Source organism: Salminus brasiliensis, chromosome 2 (genome assembly GCF_030463535.1).
Source record: "Salminus brasiliensis chromosome 2, fSalBra1.hap2, whole genome shotgun sequence".
NCBI lineage: Eukaryota > Metazoa > Chordata > Actinopteri > Characiformes > Bryconidae > Salminus > Salminus brasiliensis.
Genome location: NC_132879.1, coordinates 43179763 through 43203390, shown reverse-complemented (window position 1 = coordinate 43203390; position 23628 = coordinate 43179763). Strand labels below are relative to the sequence as shown.

At 41.1% G+C, this 23628-nt stretch overlaps 1 protein-coding gene across 4 annotated transcripts in view; it reads right to left on the bottom strand.

The window, feature by feature from the left end:
• Positions 1-23628, bottom strand: part of cacna1c (calcium channel, voltage-dependent, L type, alpha 1C subunit) — a 270161-nt gene that overhangs the window by 79300 nt on the left and 167233 nt on the right. For all 4 annotated transcript variants that reach the window (XM_072672845.1, XM_072672846.1, XM_072672849.1 and 1 more), the window contains one exon: positions 7753-7892. In XM_072672845.1, the coding sequence (XP_072528946.1) occupies positions 7753-7892 (140 nt within the window). The remainder of the gene's footprint in view (positions 1-7752; positions 7893-23628) is intronic.

Below are 23628 nucleotides of genomic sequence, written 5' to 3'. Positions count from 1 at the left end.
ATGAATAATTTTGGACATGCCACTTTTTGTTCAAATGTGTATAAAAGCTGAGAAATATTTTTTCCCACAATGATGCCTCTTGTACATCATTGTGTTATCTCCTGGGAGATGCCTGTGTCATTTCCAGGCAAAAATATAATTTCTGGTTAAATAAAAGTAAATTTAAGTCAAACTTTGACAGGGGTATGAATACTTTCGGGCATGACTGTATATAATATATATAATATATATACATATATAATATGCTTTCATGCTTAGTGTGTTTACCCCAGCACCGAAATTGTGTAGGTAAAAATGTCAGTAAACCTGATTCCTGATCTTTGGTCATTTGAATGGACCATCTGCCGTTAATTAGATCAGGTAAACATTGTTTCATTCTCGTTTTGGCTGTTCCCTTTAATAAACACAGTCATGTTGTAGATCATTGCTAGGAGGGCGTTTTCTGGCTGTGCATACCCTCTATTCCAATTCTAACCCAGAAGCTAGGCTGGAAGGGGAAGAGCTGGTGTGTGCTTCCTCAGAGTCACATTTATGACTCTAATTCGACAAGACTGGACAGCTGAACACACTAGGAGGAGAGCTTGTTCTGTGGCATCAGCTAACAGACACTGGCTTGTATCGGCTAGCATCCTGCCCACCCAGAGAGAGTGACATCAATGAAACGATGATAATAATAATAATAATTATTATTATAAAAGTCTACATAAAACACAATGGTTCAAGTTTTAACTTCACATCAGGCAAAAAAGTGCACACACCTGCACCTCTGCTTTTAGCAGACACAGCAAGTGGAGAGCCAGAAGAGCTGGTGAAGGAACATTGTTGGGAAGCCAAGTTTCCATGAAACTAAAAATGCAGCATTCTTTATATCCATATTGAAATTACAGCCTGAACTTTATTCTCTGGAGTCTCTCTGGGAACATTATACTCTTTGGTTTGTTCTTTAAGTTTTACCACAGCTGCACATTTTCTTTCTCAACCCACACTTAGAAGCTCTTCTCTTGGCTGCCAGAAGTACCTTGAGGCTGCTCAAGCTAATACGATAAAAAAACAGGTGATATGACACGGATGAGCTGAGTTGAAGTATTTCTTCATCAGAGACAACTAACATCTTGAGGGCAGCGTTGTATGATAATGATAATGAACAGAGTGCCAGTAATGTTTCTTGGCCCACCAACATGACGTTTGTTTAATTTGTTTACAATGACCCTAAACTTATATTTTTTATATTTTAAACTTATATATTTATATTTTCACACAATTTCATGCTATGCTTAGTGTATGTTCCCCAGCGTCTAAATCAGGTATGTAAAAATTTCAGAAAACCCGATCACATATCGTTGTCCATGACTTTTGGATGTATCGCTGTTAAGTCAATCTGCCTAATTGCTTGTTTCATTCACGTTCTGGCTGTTCCCTTTAATACACGCAGCCATGTTGCAGATCATTTAGCCATGCAGGCCGACTAAGGGGACTGCTTAAATGTGGAGTATCAGCAATGTCTGTAGGTCCACCAACCATGAACTTTGTTGTTTGTTTGTTTACAATCAGACTCAAATACAGTATTAATAAGTATATAGTACTACATATTAATGTAGTACCTTTACATTTCCTCTGATATCTGCAAGCATCATCGCTGACATGACTATTTCTTAGCAAGTCACTTGACCATAGGCCCTAAAATATCAACATAAAAAATTATGAACAACATGTCATCATCCTGAGTTGACTAAACTGGAGTCTTAGGTGATAATGTCATGTTATTAGATTAGATTAGATTAGATTTATTTCTCTTTCTTTCTGTTTTTTTTTTTAACATTATATATTTACATAGGTTGAGAAAAACAAGGGGGACAGATAATCTAATCATTTTGTGTGACAGTGCGGTAGAAATAATACAGTATTAAATTACAAGTGAAACTTCTAGCAGTAATGATACGTAAACAGCACCATAGAGATGAATCTCTGTGGGATGACTGTGTTTAAGGCTCAGCAGATTGCATGTTCTGTTGATATACAGTGTTGACCTGTTATGGCGATAGGTGAACTGAAAGAGGTCAGCTGTGACTGGACCAGAGCAATCTATCTATCTATCTATCTATCTATATCTATATATATATATATATATATATATATATATATATATATATATATATATATATACACACATAAGTAACTGCTTTAAGCACTTCACAATGACCACAATGTGCCACAGTGTCACAGGCTGCTCAGTAGCTTCTTGAATAAAGGTGTTAACCCTTCAAAGCCAAAAGTGCATCATTATTATTATTATTATTATTATTATTATTATTATTATTATTATTATCATCATTAGAGAAGAAGAGAAGGAAAAAAAATAAGCACTCTATAATTCTGTATTATTTATGTATGTAGAATTGCAATAATTATATGGAATGAAATATGGATGTAACTCAATTTTGTTTCAGAAGAAACAAAATTTTCAGAAGTACTGTTCAGATACTTTAGTTTGAACAAATTCGAATTTTCTGGCAATTATTTGATGCTTCAGGCATTATGGGGTTAAAGTGTCCAATTTAACACATATCTGTTGTTATAATAAATTGAGAGAGAAAGAGTTAAGGACACCTGCCACCTGGTAGGCAGATACATCAAGAGCACAACCAGGTTTGACATCTGGCCCAACAGATTTGTGAGGGCTTACTCCCTGGCTCACTCTCCTTCTTGTCACTGGTAGACGGAAATGGCACCGGGGTAAACATGGGTGCGCCGCCTCAGAAGCCACATATACTTTATATCTTTTTTCTCACAGCTCTCCTGTAGCCAGGAAAAACCTAAGACTGCATAATAAGAACTACTCTCTAAAAAGGCAAGGGCATAAGAAAATACGAATGAGAGCGGACAGATGCAGGTACATAAAGAAGCGAGATCAAGAAAGAGAGAGAGGGAGAGAGAGAGAGAGAGAGAGTGAAGAGGGGGAGGGACAAAGGGAGATAGACATATAAGGAAGGGACAGCTAGAGAGTAAGAAAGGGAGGGAAGAGGAAAAGAAAGAGTGAGAGGGCAGAGAGAGAGCATGCCCCTGCAATGGGATGACCGCACTCTGAAGTGCTATAGTGAAGAATCTCCTATCTTCCTCATTATCTCATAATATAACAGGAATTGGAAAGCTAAGGTCCACAGTGACTCTTTGATCGTCATACTCATACTACTTGTGTGGTTTTGTGTGTGTGTGTATGCTGTTTCTGTATTTTTCCCCCTCTACAACATCAGCTGATTTCGGCCCAATACTCATTATGCTGATTTGCCATATCTAGCTATAAGCCACCCCATTTGTTTTTCAACCAGCTACAGACCAGCCACAAACAGCCACAGCTGCCTGCCATGTTAAAAAAAAATCATTGTCAAAATCAGCATCATTGACATCAGCTATCATGCGAACAGTTCACCCACTCTTTCTTCCTGCCTGCTGTTACTCACTATGCTCATTCCACTCACAAATAAACAGTGTAAGCAATAACAGCCTTAGCCCTAGTGATTAAATTCAATTATGGCAAGGTTTGCTAAAGCTGACCCCACACTGGGGAATTTTTCATACGGGTCTGATGAATTGTGCTAACAAAGTGCTGAGTCTCTTAATGCTCCTCTGTGAATGTGCAGACTAGCTGTTAGTATGGAAAGGCTCTTAGCATTAAATAATCATGAGCTCTTTATAGGCCAGCTAGGGTCAAGCCTCTCAAAGTTTTTGTTATCTCTGACGTCTAACACAACTGATCCTCCTGAAATTTCCAAAGGCTAGCAAACAAACCGCTGTGAATTTCCCCTCTTTTGAACCCTGTTTGTGGTTGTAATAAAGCGCAGCTGGAGGAGTGGACACTCATGCTGGAAGGGGCTCAGCAGTGCACATGTGGAGTAATTCAGTGGTCAAGAACTTGAAAATGAAAGAACTACACAAAACAATTAGGACTAGGCTTCATTTCTTGTTATGAGGGTAATTAGATGACTGCTAAGAAGCAAACAAGCAGTAACCTACATAAAAAAAACCTAGCAAGCTAGTCACAAGTCTTTTTGCCCACCTTGTACAGCATGGCAATAATGTGCTTTATGGAAGCGGCCCCTGGATCAAAGAGTCTTCATACAGGGCTGCCAATTCTCACGCATTAGCTCTGAGACTCCTGAGACTCTGAGATTGGGACAATCTCCCGAGCTTTCTAAGCTTCTATATACATTATATGTCCAAATGTTTGTGGACACCCCTTCTAATAAGTGCATTCAGCTACTTTCAGTTGTACCCATTGCGGACACAGATGTAAAAATGCACACAAAACTTGTCTAGTCCGTGTAAAGAAGTACTAACTATAGAGTAGGACTCTCTGGAGCACATAAACATGAACGCAATGGCACCATGACTAATACCAGACATTGGCTAGAGGGGTATAAAGCCTCCCAGCATTGAGATGTGGAGCAATGGAACTGTGTTCTCTGGAAGGATGGTGCTCGATCTAATACGTTTGGGATAAGATGGAGTGGTGATCATCCAACATCCGGATCTCATTGATGCTCTTGTCACTGAATGCAACCAAATAATCACAGGAATGCTCCACAACATCTAGTAGAAATTCTTCCCTGGGCAGTAGAACCAAAATAATTAAAAAATCTCCCCAGAAATTTAGATGTGCAGTAAGTGTTGAGTGTGGGTGCTGACATAGCAGGACCCTTCCACCTCAACCCTCTTTTCTTACATGCCCAGTGATTTCCATGAAAAATGGCAAATCTGTGACACTCAGGAAAGGCTAGGAGAGGGATCTGTGATACAATAATCATTCTCGGTCATTACTAAAAGCAATCAAATCCTCACAGCAATGCTCCAAAATCTAGCAGAAAGCCTTCTCTAAACATGTGAATACAGTTATTCCAACAAAAGCTATATAAAGAGCAAGTGTCCCAAAACCTTTGTCCATATCGTGTAGGTCCACTGCTTAAAAGTATCACAGTAGATAAAATCATATTATTTCTTGCATATCTCAAAATCTAATGCATCCATTACCTCCTGTTTATTTTTACTAATGGTTACCGATGTCAAGCAAGGAAAGCCCTCAGCAGAAGGTAAACGTAGTTCTACAGGGAGTACACACCTCGCAGCAGCTCAGTCTCACTGTGGAAAGGAAGTGCTAATGAAGAATCCAGTATGATCTGTATCTATTGCTGCCAGTTCTGCTTCAGTGTGGAAGCAACATCTTTTCCATCAGGGTCCACCAGACTGGTGTAAAAACTGAGGATGTGGAAGTGTCAATAGCAATCCAAATGCTGATAACTGATGACTGGCTGAATATGTTCAATGGCCATCAAGCCATTAAAACAACAAATCATGATGATTCATGGACAAGCTGAAAAGCTCCAAACAGCCCTACTTCTGATTAAAAAGGCCAACAGAAGATTTTTTCAGCTTCAAGGTGAGAAAACTTCCCTTCTCCTGAACAACCACCAACACTCAACGGCCTAAATGAGTTCTAGAGCAAGAACAGTCAGCAGCCTTACTCTTTTAACCCCCAGCCCCTCTTCCAGTCTGGCTCTCTCACCTCTGCCCTCTGCTCATCTCACCATCAATGAGCAGGATGTCACAATGCAAGTCTGAGAAAAGCTCTGGGCTCAGATTTAGTTCAACCATCCATCCTAAAGTGCCATTATCTCAGTCCCTTAAAAAAGAGCATTATAGGACTAAAGGCTGATTGCATTTGAATGCCTGGTGCTAACACACCTGAAGGCCATCAGAGACATCAGAGAGCAGTTTGTGTTCAGAACCAAATGGTCTGTCGGTGCAGTAAACTTGGCCCTGAACTTCATGCTCATCATCTGGACAATCCAGGGACCTACGCTGGAGCTCTGCTTGTGAACCTCAGCTCGACTTTTAACACCATTGTGCGCCCGGGAGGTTGAACTGTCAGAGCTGTTGTTGCCAGATCACCTCTGCTGGTGGACTAAAGATTTTCTGACCAACAGGAGGCAGCAGATAGGAAAACATGTATTAGCTTCAGTACCACAAAGCTATGTGCCGTTGCTCTTGCTCTACAGTCCCTACACCAAAGTCTGTCTTCAGGGGCCCATCTGCGAAGATACCGCGGTTTGTGGGGGGCACCATTATGGTCGACCTCATTACCAGCGGTGATGAATTTGCTTACAAGCTGAGCAGCTGAACACACAACAGGACTTTAGACACCCCTCGTCCAACATCCTGTTGGATGACTCTGTGGTTTCCTCTGTGGAGTCACTCAAGTTCCTGGATGCCAACACATCCATGGACCCGAAGAGGGAGGAGAACGTGGTCTCCATAGCCAAGAGAATACAGCAGACTATGTTCTTCCACTAAAGGCAGACGTTCAACCTGCCACAGGCCCTGATGGTCCAGTTCAGTGATCATCAAGTCCGTCCTCACATCACCCAGAACCACTTGGTTTGAACTGTTCACCTAAATAGAGCAAGCCAAGCTTCAGAGCATAATCAAGACAGCAGAGAGGACTGAGTGTACACTGCCAAAGCTTCAGGGTATAACAGCAGGGTCATGAAGGATGTTGGCAAGAATACAGCTGACCCCTCTCACCCTGGACATCACCTCATCCAACTACTTCCTCCAAGATCTAAGACTATCAAAGCCAGCACATGCTAACAGATTTTCCCCAGAGCTGTGGCACTCATCCACTTATACTGTGCCTTGCATAACATCTATTAGCCATAACATTAAAACAGGTGAAGCAAATAACACATGAACAGTGAGTTCTTGAAGTTGATGTTGTTGGAAGCAGGAAAAATGGGCAAGTGTAAAGGGTATTCCCAGGAAGGATAACAAGTGAACCGACAACAGGGTCATGGGTGTCCAAGGCTCCTTAATGCTCATAGAGGCCACACCTCACAACTAACAGGACTTGAAGAACTTGTTGCAAACTTTGGTGGTTCCAAATCCCTGCACAATATCAGGCAGGTGGTTTTAATGTTATGGCTGATTGGTGTATTTACATAATTTAAATTTTCTATGGTAGCTCTTTCCCTGAATTTTCACTTTCTTGTGTCACATTTAATTAAATGTATTTTGAAAGGCCAAATCCCCAATCCCCATTCATGTGAACTTCCCCTATCGATGTGGCTGCGGCTGCTGATGGCAAGCAGCACAACTTGGGTCTAAAACCAGTGGTTCTCGGGTCATTGCGGCAGCGCCTTAGCCCACTGAATCACTCGTATCTTCATAACTTTCATAACACACCATACGGTGCACAGGACCATGCTACTTCCTGCTGAGTGTTTTCGTCACGGAGGCCCTAACAAACACTTCAAAACTCTCCTTGCTGACAAAGCAGGGATAAGCAAATTTAACTACATTTTGTGACAGCAGGTAGAATTATTATGTTTTTATGGCTGTATCACAGGACGTATGAATGCTCTCTAAGGTGCTGAAGTCATCTGGAAGAGAACACTACTCTGCACATCTGCTAGCACACCTTAGCTGGGCCACACAGGTACAGAATGTGAGGATAGAGTCTTTCATTAATCAGATTATTCAACACTTTACTAAACTTTAAATATTAGTTCTGGACCAAATGAGCACTGTTATCACTGAACGACTATCAACATCAACACAAAATGTTCCACAGAAGGATATGACAAGATTAGTCATTGAATAGCAGAAGTGCAGGGTTCAAAACCCTATTTGAAAAAGGTCTTGTATAGGAGATGCGGATGTCCTGCACGGATGAGATGTGTAAATATGAATACTGTCACTCACCCTACAACCACAATGATGAAGTCCAGCAGATTCCAGCCATTCCTTAGGTATGCATTGGGGTGGCACAGCAGGCCGTACGCAATCACCTTCAGAAATGCCTCCACTGTAAAGATGATGAGGAAGAGATATTCCACTCGCTCCTGCAAAGAGAGAGGGGGCGAAGATACGGTCAGGAAATTGTGCTTCCAATCTCAAGATCTACAGAAAATTCAGCAATCACCTACACCATTAAGACCATCTCCTTCTGCACTCATTGTCTATGCTTCCCACAGGACCACCACAGAGCAGGTAGTATCTGGGTGGTGGGTCATTCTCAGCACTGCAGTGACACTGACATAGTGGTGGGGCACTGACACCCCTACCTAGTTGGTCCACCTTGGAGATGTAAAGTCAGAGACAGAGGCTCATCTGTTGCTGCACAGTTTGTGTTAGTTATTCTCTAGTCCTATATCAGTGGTCACAGGACACTGCTCACAGGACGCTGTTGGTTGGTTATTTCCTGGTCTCAGGTGTTTAAGAACCTGAGCACCCAAATGGACTCTCCACCCAAATGATACCAGCTCTGGGGACCTGGCCATTGAAGAACAGGGTGAAAGGAGGCTAACAACAAATGCAGAGACAGATGGACTACAGTCTGCAATTATAGAACTACAATAGGCAACTGCTAGGAAGCCTCATCAGTGGTTGTCCTAGGATTTCTTTATCTCGCTGGGGGGGATTCCCAATGATGCATTTGCACAATACATGCAAGGCATTAAGAGAAAATTCACTTAGGAAATCACAAATGCGGTCATGCATGCAGCCCAGGGATACAATACATTTTATTATGTATGTATACATATTATATGACACAACCAATAACAAAAATGCTAGTTTTATGCCTTTTTTAATGCATGATCATGCTTATTTTGGGTTAGGGTGTAATGCTGTGTTTATATTATGACTGGAAATAGACAATTCCACATTTCACATTATTTCATAATAATTAGTTTGTCAATTTGTTTTCCATTTTTACTCCCAATTTGGTACTGCCTATTAACATACCCCTCTATAGACCCCTCCAGCACTAACAATGCTCCAGATATTAGGAGGGTAAGGACTGAACACACGTCTCCTCTGATACATTTGAAGCCAGCCACCACCGTTTGTAGCATCACCTGGCAGCCGGCACGCTCAGAGTAAAGCGACAGGTTCTCAGCTCCCCGGCACCAGCTAACAGACACTTGTGCCGACCAACATGGGGGGATAGAGCTCTATCAGTTGTGCTATCTCAGACTCTGGCCACTGATGGCAAAGCAGCACAGCTTGGAATTCGACACTTTCCATTAATACAAATTATTTATTAGGTGTGTGTAGGGGGGGGTGTGGGGATGGGGTGTGTGACATAAATGTAAATGTAACATAATATAAATCAAATATGCTATTACATGTGGAGCATCTTGTGTTTCTGTCAGTTTAAGCATTTGCACAAACAATACCATAATACAAATTTCAGATTTCTCATTTTGGAAAAAAATTATACTGGACTCATAAACACATGCACACACACACACACTTTCTCTTGTTAATTCTTTCTCTCCAGCTCTCCAATACACACACATACACAGTGCAGAATTGCTGATAAGTAGCCTCCTCAGAGATATCGTGCGCGGGATGATTAAGATACACTGAAGACTGAGCGCTCGCCGCATTTGAAATGCAGTGGATGTGAGTGTTATATGAGTTCATTTAGCTCAGCCTCCAACCTCCACTTACACTTAAGCAGAGAGGGATTATAGCACACACTCCGTACTTTACAACTGAATCCCACTTTTCATTTCACGCACAGGAGACATTATCTCCAGACAGCTTGGCAGGCTTACAGAGACAGTATATGCTGTAGCCGTTTTGATCTTGATAGGAGTAACCCGCATCCCGCAACTGGCAACCCGTTTTGCATTTTCCTCATTACGTATAGATCAGATCTGGGCAGATCAAAGATCTGCACAACTGGATGTGTATGTGAGGCTCTTTATCTGATTCAGCTCCCTTACTCTGCATTAATGCACTAATGATAAGAGCAACCGACCACTACTCATAATCTCAAAGTCACAGATCCAGCACATCTTTCTCTCTCTCTCACTCACTCTCCCTGACCGGGGCTTTAGACGAGATAGCATATCTACATATGTCCACATCACTCCACTCTACCCTGTCTTACTAATATAATTTCTCACTAAACTCATTCTGACTTCAGTTTCACTTTGCAGGCACTCCCACATTCTCTAAACGTGTGTCACTGGCATTCACAACATCTGATTCCTGTTCCAACAAACGCAACTGATCAGATGTTCAGAAAAATAGATTGTAGAAAATGTTGCTACCTTCAAAATGAGCATTTGGCCACACTTTTGGAAAAATAAATAAATAAATAAATAAATAATGCTGCCACAAAGAGTTCTTCAGCATTTAATGGAATACCTCAGGATTTAAAAGCAATACTTCATTGTAAAATGAAACACAATAGGAACATTTAAAGGAATGCTCCAGGTTTAGGAATCAGACCACCTTTCAACCCCTGGTACTTCTGATGGTCATTTTTGCCATCATCATCATCATCATCATCAGTGCCATGGGCACTAATAACAGGAGAGTTATAATCAACAACATCATCAGTTTTATGTTTAATTTTATAATTTAATTTAATTTAATTTTCCCTTCAAAGTCAAAAAGTCACACAAAACAACCTCCTCTCAACACAGAACCTCCATGCCTATAACTTAATTGCCTTGCTTGTAATCATCTGCCAAGATTTGAAACATCTGTCAACTGTTTGCAGAGGTTAAAAAAGGGAATCTGATGACATCCAGCACTGCTCAATCAAAGATCCTTTTCTCCAGTCCCTCAGAATGACCCTGAATCAACAGACCTCTGTAGCAGGAGTTACCCACATTTACATATTGTGAGGTATTTCCTCCCTCAGCCTGAGAGCCAGAAGCCCCTAAACTCGATCTGAACAAGGTCGAAGGTTGTGAGAGCCACAGCAGGAAGGACTTGTGAACATAGAGCGGACCCAGAAATGCAAGCAGCAGCTCAAGCAGCCTCTGCAGCGAGTGTGCCATGCTGGCCATGCCGCTCTGAGTCATTCCCACCAAGCGCTCAACCCCCCTGCTGCTCTGCATCAGAAATTCCTGAAAATCAGCACGGCCGTCACTTCCCTTTAGGCTAACGCTTGCTGAAACATCAACCACACTGATTTACAATCCAGAAGGACGCACCGGTGTCAAACGAGAAACAGACATGCTTTCAAAGCCAATGCAACACTTTTACAATACGCTGAGCGCGGGGAATATTTTAATAATCCAGCCGTTCCGAATCCGGGGTGGAAATGTTAGGGAATGTAGGCTACTAGTGTTTTTGAGCAGGTTGTAGAAAGACTGGTCTCTATTTGGAGCAGCGTGTTTATATGTGTGTGATTTCCTCCAGAGACAGATGTGCAGCTATTATTAGAGCTCTACAGGCAACCATCACACCCACTGCTGGGACAAAGCCATGAGAATTTGTCATCTAAATAAGGGTCTGGGGAGACCACTGTTGATACAACCCCAGAGTTCTGGGGAACGCTGGTTTGTGATGCAGAGAAGACAAAGAGCAAAGCTGAGAAGTCTACCCATTAAAGTCATGCAACAACGTGTGTTTTAGGTGCATGTGTGTGTTTGTGTGTGTGTGTGTGTGTGTGTGTGTGCTTGTATTTGTGTGATGTACTCAATGTAAAGGCAAAGTTTATGTTAATGCTGCTCACATCTGGGCTTTCCAGGCCAGCCTCTATCTGTCTTCCCACTCACTCTTTTTGCAATTGTGAAACGTTGAGGCATGTGTGGTGGCTTGAATGACCACTCTTTCTTAATTGCCACTGACTGACAGAGTCCAAGCACACACATGCTCACTCCCTCGACATCCCTCCACACACACACAAACAATTTCAGCCAAACAAACCAAATTATCTTCAAAGCAAGCGGGCCTCAAACCGTCTCAAAAGCCCCTCTTCCCCCCTTTCAATTTGATGCTCCTTAACATTCCTTCTCCTTAACTGCTCAACTTGTCCTAAACAGTTCCTCTCAGGGAATGCCTGATCTAGCTTAAAGGAGATATATTGCTGTTTTCATTGATTTTCTTCTTGTTGATTCTCTTTTTTTGCACACCGTGGTGCATGTATGTATGAAAGGAGCAATATAAATAATTATCATCATTAACTAACACCTTTTTCTAGGAAGCCCTGTTTCTTTGTCAACACAGACCTCTTGTCACACACAACGGTTTGTGTGGGACTGACTCTTAGGGAATGCCTGATCCAGCTTAAAAGAGATATATGTATTGCACAAATAACAGAATAAAAACATATGAAATAAAAACTGACTTTTAATCTGGAGAATACAGTCTCTGTCATTGCCACTCTGGGATCAGAACGCTGCTACTGCACTACGAACAAAGCAGGCAGGGCAACTCCTTTTTACGCCCGGAAATGAAGACTTCCATTCCAAGCGATGTAACCTTCAGTGACCACATACTTCTCTGCGTCCTTTATGTAAGGAATACATCCAGTAGAGGACATCCTTAGCTAGTTTGTATCAGCTAGGATCCAAAAGATACCTCTAAGTTTAGATGCTACTAAATACAGAAGTCAGTATAGAGACCACAATATTCTACATACACATACACTACACTTTGCCTAAGTACTCTTGGAAGAGGAGGGTCTTCAGCCTGCGTTTGAAGACAGCAAGTGACTCAGCTGTTCGGACACCCAGGGGAAGTTTGTTCAACCAATTCGGTGCCAGGACAGAAAAAAAGTCAAATATGTGCAAACTGTGACTAGGCTAGATTCTTATCAGAATGTTCTGTTCTACTTTAAATTGTGCAGAAGCAACACTGTTACTTATTTTTATTATTACAGTACAGTACAGTACAATACAGTAGCCAGAAAGCTCACCTTCAAATGCTACACCATTTAAAGTGGAACAGAAAATTCCAAAAAAATGAAAAGCTGGTGTATAAAAAGCCAACAACTGCCTAATGTTTAATAATCACACATATTGTTTGTGTTCATGGACTTTGAACTCTTAGTTTTCCAATTTATACAGTGCTGGCATGACCATGGACATGACGAATAAACATTTGCTGCAAAATTGTATTTTATGTGACTTCACTGAATGCCACCTGACTACAAGGTATGCTTAAACACTATTAAGTTAAATACCCTCTTTATAGCTGTTTAATAACTTTACTTGGTTGTGGCCCCCCCTAAAGTGTTCATAACAGTACATATAGGACTACCAGGGGATGCTTAGTCTAAATTGTGAACCTGTGGATTTTCTCAGTTCTGGGAACAGATTTTCAGGTTACAGTGGTTTGGGTGGGGGAGTTCTAAGTTCTGTAACAGATGGAAAAAAAAGCTTAATAACTTTTTGAGAGATTTTTTTTTTATTTAAAAAAATATATAAAAAAGATTATATTACAAATCAGAAGCACCAGAACCAGAAAACCCTGAACATAGATATTACAGTTTTAGAGTATTGGAATTTTTTATTTTTTTTTGGCAATCAAATATTTATTGACTAACAACTAATGTACTAAAGTTTTAGGATTAAGAACAAGCCAAACTCAGCGACTGTCTCTAAACATTACTGTAGTTTTGTTCGTTTTATTTCTTATAAAATTTGTATTTTGCCATTTTCATTGATTTTCTTCTTGTTGATTCTCTTTTTTTGCACACTGTGGTGCATCTAATGTATGAAAGGAGCAATATAAATAATTATCGTCATTAACTAACACCTTTTTCTTAATAGGAAGCCCTGTTTCTTTGTCAACACAGACCTCTTGTCACACACAACGGTTTGCGTGGGACTGACTATGAATGACACATGAGAATAGCTGCTGAATAATTACTTGAATTACTTGAACACAGCTGGCCATCTACTCCAGCTGGCCTTCTCTTACAGAGAGAGAGAGAGAGAGAGAGAGAGAGAGAGAGAAAGAGAGAGAGAGACAGAGAGAGACTCCATACTGCATGCCCAGCCCTTGGGCAGTTTACTGCGATAGCCACTGATCCCGGTAATTGCAAGCAGTAATAGAGTTAAAAAGGTTAATGTGAATCGGGGGTTTGGAAAACAGGTCCGATTTTTTTTTAGCCAGTTCTCTACTAGAGTAAGTAGAGAAAGTCAAAGACACAGAGCCCTACCTGTACTACCTGGTTCTGGATTTGTGGCCAGCGGAATCTGTCTGACCTTAGTTCTCTTCACTCTGTGTCACCTTTTAAAAAGGCTAACGTCGCGAACAATATATGAAACATAATGGCAAGCCTTCAGCAGAATCTCCTCATACTAACTAATGGCAGAATGTCTTCAAGTGACATTCAAAGACAGCCTTTGGTGGCTCCACCTCACAACTTGTAGTATCTGCTGGTAGCGTCTTGGTGCCAGAAAATCAAGGCACCTTCAGAGGTCTTGTTTTGTACAGTGAGCTGTTTTGGCAGCACACATAGGACCATGCGCATGTTGGGCAGGTGGTCAGATTAAAGGACAGATGTTTCCCAGCTGAGGCCACTGAAAACCTGAAACACCCAAAAAAAGCATAGTACCTGAGGGTGTAGACTGAGAAGGAGGGCCAGAGAGAGAGAAAGGAATAGAGAATGGGAGAGAGACAAAGACAAGAGTGCCCTCCCCCCATGACATATTGGGTCAGTTCCTCTACAAGACGCTTTCTGATTGCCATCAACTGATGTGTTAAATAGGGACATAGATAACAGACGGACCTCAAGCAATTTATTATGAAGACCTGTACCCCTATTCCTTCATGTGACTATCTAATCTGCCAATCATGTAGCAGCAGTGCAATGCATAAAATCATGCAGATAAAGGCCAGCAGCTTCAGATGATGTTCCCATTAACCATTAGAATGGGGAAGAATGTGATCTCATGCTTGTTGGTGCCAAAAGGGCTGGTTTAAGCATTTCTATAACTGCTGATCTCCAGGAACTTCCAGCACAACAGTCTCTAGAGTTTGCTCAGAATGGTGCAATAAAAAGAAACATCCAGTAAGTAGCAGTTCTGCGGACAGAAACATCTTATTGATAAGAGAGGTCCACAGAGTCAACCAAGCCATCCAACATTCAGACCAATGTGCTACAACAGCAGAAGACCAAGTCAGGTTTCACCATAACCACCATAACTGTACAGCTGAAGACTGGTCTAATAAGTATTGATGTCTACAGAAGCCCACAGATTGCAGGGTCAGAATTTAGTGTAGTGATGTGGGGAATGTTTTCTGGGCATACTTCGGGACTGTTACTACCAATCAATCATTACTTGAATATTGTTTGCTAGCCATGTGCATTCCTTCATGACCACACTTTACCCATCTTCTAATGGATACATCCAGCATGTGTTGCAAAGAAATAGCTGTCTCAAACTGGTTTAATGAACAAGACAGTGAGTTTTAATGACAGTGTTGTTAATGACCCTCCCAGTAACTGGATCTCAATCCAATATGACTCTATTGGGGTGTGCTAGAATGGGATGATCACAGCATGAAAGTGCACTTTCAGAACCTGAACGAAGTGGACCAGAATCCATGTTGATTCCAACATTGTGTCCAACATCCATTCTACAAAGAACAGAGACTTTTGGGCTCATGTTGTGCTTATATTAAGTTTACAGATCATAGAGGCTTAAGGTCATTGTTTGTTTGTGCGGTTGGCTTTGTTTGCCCATACACACCTAAAAGTATGAGTTCTTAAAACCAAGCAAGGTCTTTGCCAAGGTAAATTGCTGGGTTGCCATTTAGAGAGAAACAGCCCCGGGCCTTGTTCACCCTGGCTCAGCAATTTACTGTAATATTACCACATAGCCCATAACAAAGCCAGCATATAGGAAAGAACCTGTTATAGAGTAAGTGACTCATTCTTTCTCTTGAGCAGATACACACACACACACACACACACACACACAAGAGCACACACACCTTTCATGAATCAACTACATCACCTACAAGACTTCTCCATTTTTGATAATGCATTAGGATACAAATAGTGCTTATGCCATTCATCAGCTAGACCAGTGAAGAACACGTAAAAAAACAACAGTGTCCCAAGCAGAAGCAGACACATTTTCGAATGGGCTAAGTGCTGGAGGTCACCATATGGAATGCTATAGGCTACAACTGTTTACTAAGTGTTGTTGAAACTCTGCAGATTGTGCCACATTCAGATTTGTATAACTGCTCGTACTTATCTAACGCTACATTCTGCACTCAGCTACATTTATGCTTAAGACAAGCCATGTTCATACTCCTCTAATCCTTACCCCATAACTGCTCTTCCCACATTTATCTCCATACGTCTCATACCAGCATGACAGGATGCTCCTATATTTAACACTGGAGACTGTAGCAAACGCCTCTCATAGTTACGCTTATTGACTAAGCTGGGATTTTGTTCGATCAGTGCCAGATTTGGAATATCATGTTTTTAGCGGCTGTGTGTTTGGGTTACTTGTTCAGAAAGGAAATACTTAAACAGTAGCAGCTGGTCAGCAAAGACAATAGGGGTACATCTGTGGCTTGACAGCTTGGTGTTTAGAGTTTGTGATCACAAAGTTGTAGGTTTGATACCCATCTTCACTGGGCTGTTACTATTTTGCCCTCTTCACTCCAAAGGCACCATACAGTTCCATACACCATACAGCGCCATACAGTTCCAACTGACATTATAACCCCCACTGCAAATCCGGCTTATTAGCTAAATTTCTAGCAATTGTTAGCAACTTTTAGCTGTTTGCAATTAACCAATCAAACAAGACCGATTTAAACAGCTCAACACTATTAATAAAACAAACGCTTCCTCCAAATTCAACACAAACGGATACTTTCAATGACTGTTGTAGTCAGACTTATTCAACTCCTTCATGACAAGCATCCTCAGTACTTAGTAGAGCACCCTTCTGCTGTTATGGCCTGCTGCAAACGTGATGCATAGCCAGACACCAGCTTCTGGCAGCGTTCCTGAGGAATCGTAGCCTCATTCTTGGATTTGCGTGCTGCAACCGTCTTCTTCAAATCCCAACAAAGATTTTTCTACTCCAGGAATCTTCCAGGACTTTTTCTGGAACCAGGCCTTGGTGGATTTTGAGGTATGATTGAGATCACTGTCCTACTGGAAAATTCATTGACAGCAAAGCTTCAGCTTCCTCACAGAAGGCATGACATTTTCTCCTAGGATTTCCAGTTTTGATTTGACTGACTTAATTAAATCTGTCTTGCCCTCCACACACTGCAGGTTTTCAGTGCCAGAGGAGGCAAAGCAGCCCCAGAGCAGCACTGAGCCACTGCCATGCTTCACCGTGGGCAGGGTTTCTTTTCAGTGTATGCTTCATTCGTCCTCCTCAAGACATACCAAACAAAGCTGGAACTTTTAAAAAATGTTTGAATCAGTGGTATGTCTGGAGGAGGAAGAATGAAGCATTCACTGAAAAGAACCCCTGCCTACAGTGAAGCATTTGTACATTTTGCTAATAAACCTAATTAGCAACAGGGGAAGAATAATCTCGATTGCAACTGTAGCATGACTGACCCCATTTTGTTGGAACTTCAAACATCCAATACATCCAATACCTTTAAGTATTTCTGGCAAACAGCAGCTGGCTGGATGAGGGCCACTTAAATCATCAGCATTCTACCAAAGATCTGGAGGGTTAGTGTTTAGCCATTTGCAGGTGAGCTGACCTTTCTTACACACATAGAGTACCCTACAAAAATCACATACCCTTAAGCAAACTGTTTAAAAAAACATTTATTTTAGAAGTGAGGGTGTTCTGCCTACAACACCACTATATGAAAGCAGAATAAATACAGACAGACATAAAAACAAACAAACAAACAAACAAAAATCAAGAATTCTTTCAAAGAAAGGTATAAAGAACAACAACAGCCATTACATACATTAGTTAACATCCAGCAGCAGCAGCAGCTCACCGGCCCTGAATGAAGTACAGATTAACCAAACCAGCTCTTGGTAATCTGGTTTCAAGTAAGAGATTAAGTATTCTTTCTGCTTAGATGCCTTAAAACATACCCCCAAATGCTAAAGTTTGATAATTACTACAAAAACTACTGTGTTTACTTAAGGAGAGATCTGGAAATGAACACACTGACTTACAGAAAACCAGTACTGTTGTATTAAGATTGTTTGTATTCTAAACAAATAAATTCTTACTGGCCAAATAACTACATTTACATATAATTTTCTCAGCTGTCCAGAACTTTCACAGTACTGTACATATACAACAGAGGTTATAGGGGATATACACTAAGGGAACACTGCTGCAGCGGTAGCATATGGCTGATTACCATATATCATTGTAAATTCCTTGCTGTAAGAACACAAAACTGTTCAATATGCTTATAAATAGAGAACTGCTGGAGTATTACTGTTCACAATGAGTCATGTTATCTTACCTTTACCTCTAAGAAGTTATTAGTCATATTGTAAGTTAATTACAGGTTTATACATTTAAACATTTATTTTTTCCCTTTTTCTGATGTGGAGACACAACAAACACAATAGCACAAAAGCACAAATCTAAAACCCAAATCTAAATAAAAATATCTGAAAATTAAATAAAAACATCTGCATACCAAATATAAATAAACAAAACATCTATTATTCTGTTTATTTCACCAGACTATACTATATTATAAAAAATGTAATATACTATTATAACAAAAAACATGTTTTTGTTTTTTATTAGCCCTACATAAAAATAAGACCTATGTGAGAGTGTGTTAACTGTTTATATTTTAGTGTTTAATACACCACAGGGGATCTATATATAACCTGGAATACTGTTTGTTCAAAATTTATATATTAAAAAAAAGGCATAACAATTGGGTGGTTTTGCTTCATTCTTACCATTTCTTTTCCTCCTACCAAACCATGAAGTCCACACCGGACTGTGAATTGACCATTACCTGTACCAAAACCCCCTTTAATGTACACACCTACAACCTCCAAACTTTTAATCAAATTCAAATCATAATAAATCTTTAAATTGTGTAAGTGTAGAACGAGCAATTCTATCAGAATTTCTCAGCTTGTTTCGATGAGCTTCAGGTATGAAACAAGAAACATAAAATGATAATGATTCTTGCATTATCTTTGATGACCATGGCTGCAACTTCTAATCTAATCTAATCTAATCTAATATAATATAATATAATATAACATAATATAATCCGACTAAATTCAGGCATTAAGTAAGCATCAACTCATGCACGCCACAAAGCCTCATTTTAAAGCTTAATATATCAGTGCAGTTTTCCCTGATGCTTCACACCAGACGTGTCCTCTAGGAAATGCCCGACGCGGGCCGTGGGGGCGCCACTTGACCGACCTTGGCAATGAATGGGTCCGCTCGCGTTCACGCGCGCTCAGCCACACTTGAACTCTGCAGTGCTGAAATTAAACAGCTCCGTTTAACAGGCCCGTGCGCAGGCTCTCCCATTGCAACATGCCTGGCGCCGCACCAGTCAACAGTGGGCGACATTCGCCTGACAACGACAGCCATGCGGCTGCTCACGATCCGTCGCCATGGATACCAAGATGGGCTCTGGTTGCTATGGAAACTGGATGCAGCATGCAATAGGCTGAGGCGGTCCGTACAGCCCCCTCAGATCACACAGAACAGCACTGAAGCAAGACCGCTGTATACCTATCAGTCAGCATCCAGCATGAAATCTGGAACGGTGTTTAATGCAGAAGAGTCCTGAGACACTCCTCGGATCTGGATCCAGCATGTTTGTTTTGGATTTGGCCACCCATGTTTTTATTTATTTCATTTTTGTAAACACATTCGATACATCTAGATTGCTAGGATACTAAAAGAGCGTTGCCATGTCTGGTTTTATTAATAGCATAAGGCATAAATGCAGTCATCTCTCTGATGAAACCAGAGAGAGAGAGAGAGAGAGAGAGAGAGAGAGAGAAAGAGAAAGAGAGAGAATTGGGTGCATGCACATAGCCACCTACACACAAACACACACACACAGAAATATTGGCACCTGGAGCACCACTTAGGTCACGCTCTCCCTGGTGCGTGAAAAGATGTGCAGTACCTCACATGCGGTGCACTGAGGGATTGAAGCTTATTGACACAGGCATGACATTTGAAGGTGGGTGGTATGGGCACCTGGAGTCGGGGTGTGTGTCAAGCACTGTGGTGCTGACTACATCAAAGAAGGGGAAGAAATGTTATCATCTACTGAGTGAAAAGTGCTTTAGGCAATTTTCCCACCAGAAAATATAACTTTAGCTATATTATATAGGTCCCTTCTCAGTGAAGTTTCCTGCAAAGACGCATTATGGTTTTACGCATAAACTGTAATGCTAAATACTAACTAAACCACAAGCAACAAGTATTTTTGAGGGTCTATGTTGACAAAAGGGTTCGATGACTTTTGCTGTATAGAGCCTGTGTAGATGTTTTTAAAGGAAAAGTTTGGCAAAAGAATCAAACGTAATTAATTATTTGTTATGGATGCAGCTGATGGCCAAACCACGTTTGATATCTGGTCCGTGCTTCTTTTGTTTACAACAGGAGATGCTAAACGAATGTTGCTAAGAAATACTGGACTTCATCTTGGTGATTTCTATTGTAATTTCTATTACATTTTCTTGCACAGATTTTCAGTATGATGTTCCTGTGAAGTCTATCAAAGGACTAAGGACTAAATTGTGTCGTACCGTGTACGACTTGTACAGACTTTTTGAGAATAACAACTGAATATTAGCTTTGGGATTTATGCATTTACCACATAAATCCCAAAGCTAATATTCAGCTCTTATCTAATATTCAGCTGTTATTCTAAAATAAATCTTTTAATAATTTATTCATATAATATATTATATTATATATAAATTACAATGTCCAAACAAGTGTGTACCTTATGCAGCTTGTAACTGTGTGCATCTCTGGATATGTATGTTTTATCATCCCCTAATTCAGGTGAGCATCACTGATAGAGCATATTAAATAATTGAACTCATCTGAATTGAAATACATGTTGGACAGCTTGAGGCAGATTTAGACAGATGAATGATTAATCATATAAGAGGGCTAGCTGTGTCACAAGTAGTGTTTTGACTAGAAACTATTGTTTTTAGCATCTAATGCTGTTATGCTGTTGTCAGCTGTCCACAAGGAAGCGCATTTTCAGTAAAAGGAAGTTTAACTGAATATAATTTGGGAAAACGGCTTGGCTTTTTTTTCGTTTTCCAATGTTGGTAGATGTGTAGTCATCATATTTTCCTATAAACCGCTGAAGCCTGGAGGTGTATGCAGTTTTTAGAACTCTACCGCTGTCGATTCTGCCTAGAGCTCACGCTCACCTAAAACATAGGCACTGAATATCAAAAACGCTGTTACTGCAAATCAATACAGCATGTAAAATCAAATGCATTACCGGATAATATTCCGTGCACTGACCTTGTATTTGTGTTGCTTATATCTGAAACATCTTGTGTACACCAAAAAAGACCTAGTTTGACTGCATTTCCGCAAACCTGTGATTCATGCTGTGGCATGAAACTACCCCATTATCTCTTCTGAGCTTATATATTTTATTATATGAGAGCGAACACATTTTTCTTCAGGGAATGTTCCAGGATCGACATCCCTATCTTTTTCCTGGAACAATAATTCATGCTCCCTCTACCTTTTTACTCCCCCAAAGCCACCTGAATGCAGCAGTTGGTTTCTGCAGTTAGGTTCATTTGTTGAAAATATTAAAACACTGCTCATAATTAGCTGCAATCAACCCTATAAGCCCAAAGGAGTTCGAAGTTTGTAACGTTAGCTGAGTCAGTTAAAAAGTCAGTTCTGACATGCAGGGGCACTTAAGCTTACAGTTAGTAGTTCCATTCCAGAAATATCACACAATTTTCTTGATTTCAAAAAGCTGGAACTGTGGGATAGTATGGTTTTAGACCTTACATGCAGAATCAAATATAATAGCAGGACATCAATGAAGATTAAAGTACAGTTGAACTACAGCACCCATGGCTCATTGCCAGCCCTGCCTCATGGGACGTATGCTGGTGATGTCATCTGCATGACAAATTTTGTAGTCCAGTTTGTAAGCTGCCATTAAATGAAGACATCGGCCCCATGTGATCTGACACGCTGCCAGATATTCCATCAAATCCTTTGGGAAAACCTCCATTCACTCATTTATTCATTCAGTCATTTTCCTGGTCAGAGTCGTGATGGATTCTGAGCCTACCGGGATCCCTGATTTTAAGGTAGGAATACCCTTTGGACAGGGCACCCGTCCATTGCAGGGTACCACACACACACACGTTCCCTCACACATTCACACCTAGGGGCCAATTTATCACGTGTGGGAAAGCTGTTTTGTGGTATGGAGGCACTCGAGGGCGTGTATTCTCCGAGGCCCAAATCAAGCTGTTAAATAGACCTAGATCTAATGTGTAAAATGCTGATCATTAAAAAGCAGAAGATGTTCTGAGAAACATCTAAAAAGACTTGGGTTGAGGGGAGAGGTGTCTGGCAGGTGTCTGGCAGGTGTCTGGCTGCAGTACAGCTTACATACACATTACAGACATAAAGACTCTTCTCTGTTGAGCATAAGCCAGATTTTTTTGTGACATAAGGTGAATCAGGCTGCTGTTCTTTGCATCGTGCCAAAAATGTCCCGATGAATCGACCAATAGAAATGCCCTAAAATAACAGGGAATAAAATCTGAATCCAATTTCCCTTAATTTTTGAAGCTACGAGGATTCACCAGCTCTCGTAATTTATACATCAGCACCATACTACTCTGCCTTTACACGTGGTTCACACCTGGGGACACGTCCACAATAAATCTTACTTCAGTTCCTACTTCATCTGTTTCATTTATTATCACGCACTGACAAAGGTCCATGAAAAATGCAAGAAATGCACCGTTGTTCCCAGTTGCAGAAGCTCTGTGAAGGCGGATGGTGATTTGCAGTTGAGTAAAGAGGCAGCAGTGCTGTTGGGAAGTGTCTGTTAGCGAGGATTCAATGCTAGATTATAATGTGTGCTGCATGTGTAACACCATTTGGATGGACTGTACATCCATCACAGAGATTATACAGAGCAGAGGAATAGTGGCTTCTGAGAATGAGCCCCAAACCCATCCCAGACTGCTCTTCAGTTTGGCTACTGAGGCTGGGCTAAAGTGGCTCTGTGCACCCGTGAACACACACACATGAAGCACTGAAGCAGTAACGAAATAACCGCCACTGACTGAGCCCTTAAATAATCTATTAAGCTACAGCTATTCAAATATACTGAGCTTAATCCACTTGCACCAGTGCAATACAAACACTATACCTGTTACCAGCATCTGGTCAGCGGTGGTCTCCTTCCAATGAAAGCCAGGGGCTAATATGTTGTGCAACAACAGATGGGCGACAGTCAATAACTCACCTCACTTTTTCTCACCTGTTCTTAGCAAGAGGATAAGATACTGTGTTTGGTGGGACACTACTTTCTGAGTGTGCGTGCGACGGAATAATGTCCAGCGGATGGGCCTACACTCACTCCCTCTGGCAGAAACCTGTGTGTGTGTGCCTGCCTCAGGCATGCCACCTGAATAGTCAGTGATGTCTTGAGAATTCCTATAGCACTGACAGATACACGCGCTGGCACACACATACACGCAGAGGGATGTGCAGCAGTTGTATCAACACTAGTGACCTATGCTACATACAGCCCGTGTGCAGTGTGCATTATTAAGTATGGAGGCGTGCTGGGTCAGTGTCTGGCCCAGCCGCAGTCTAAAGCAGCAGCAGCCCATGTAGC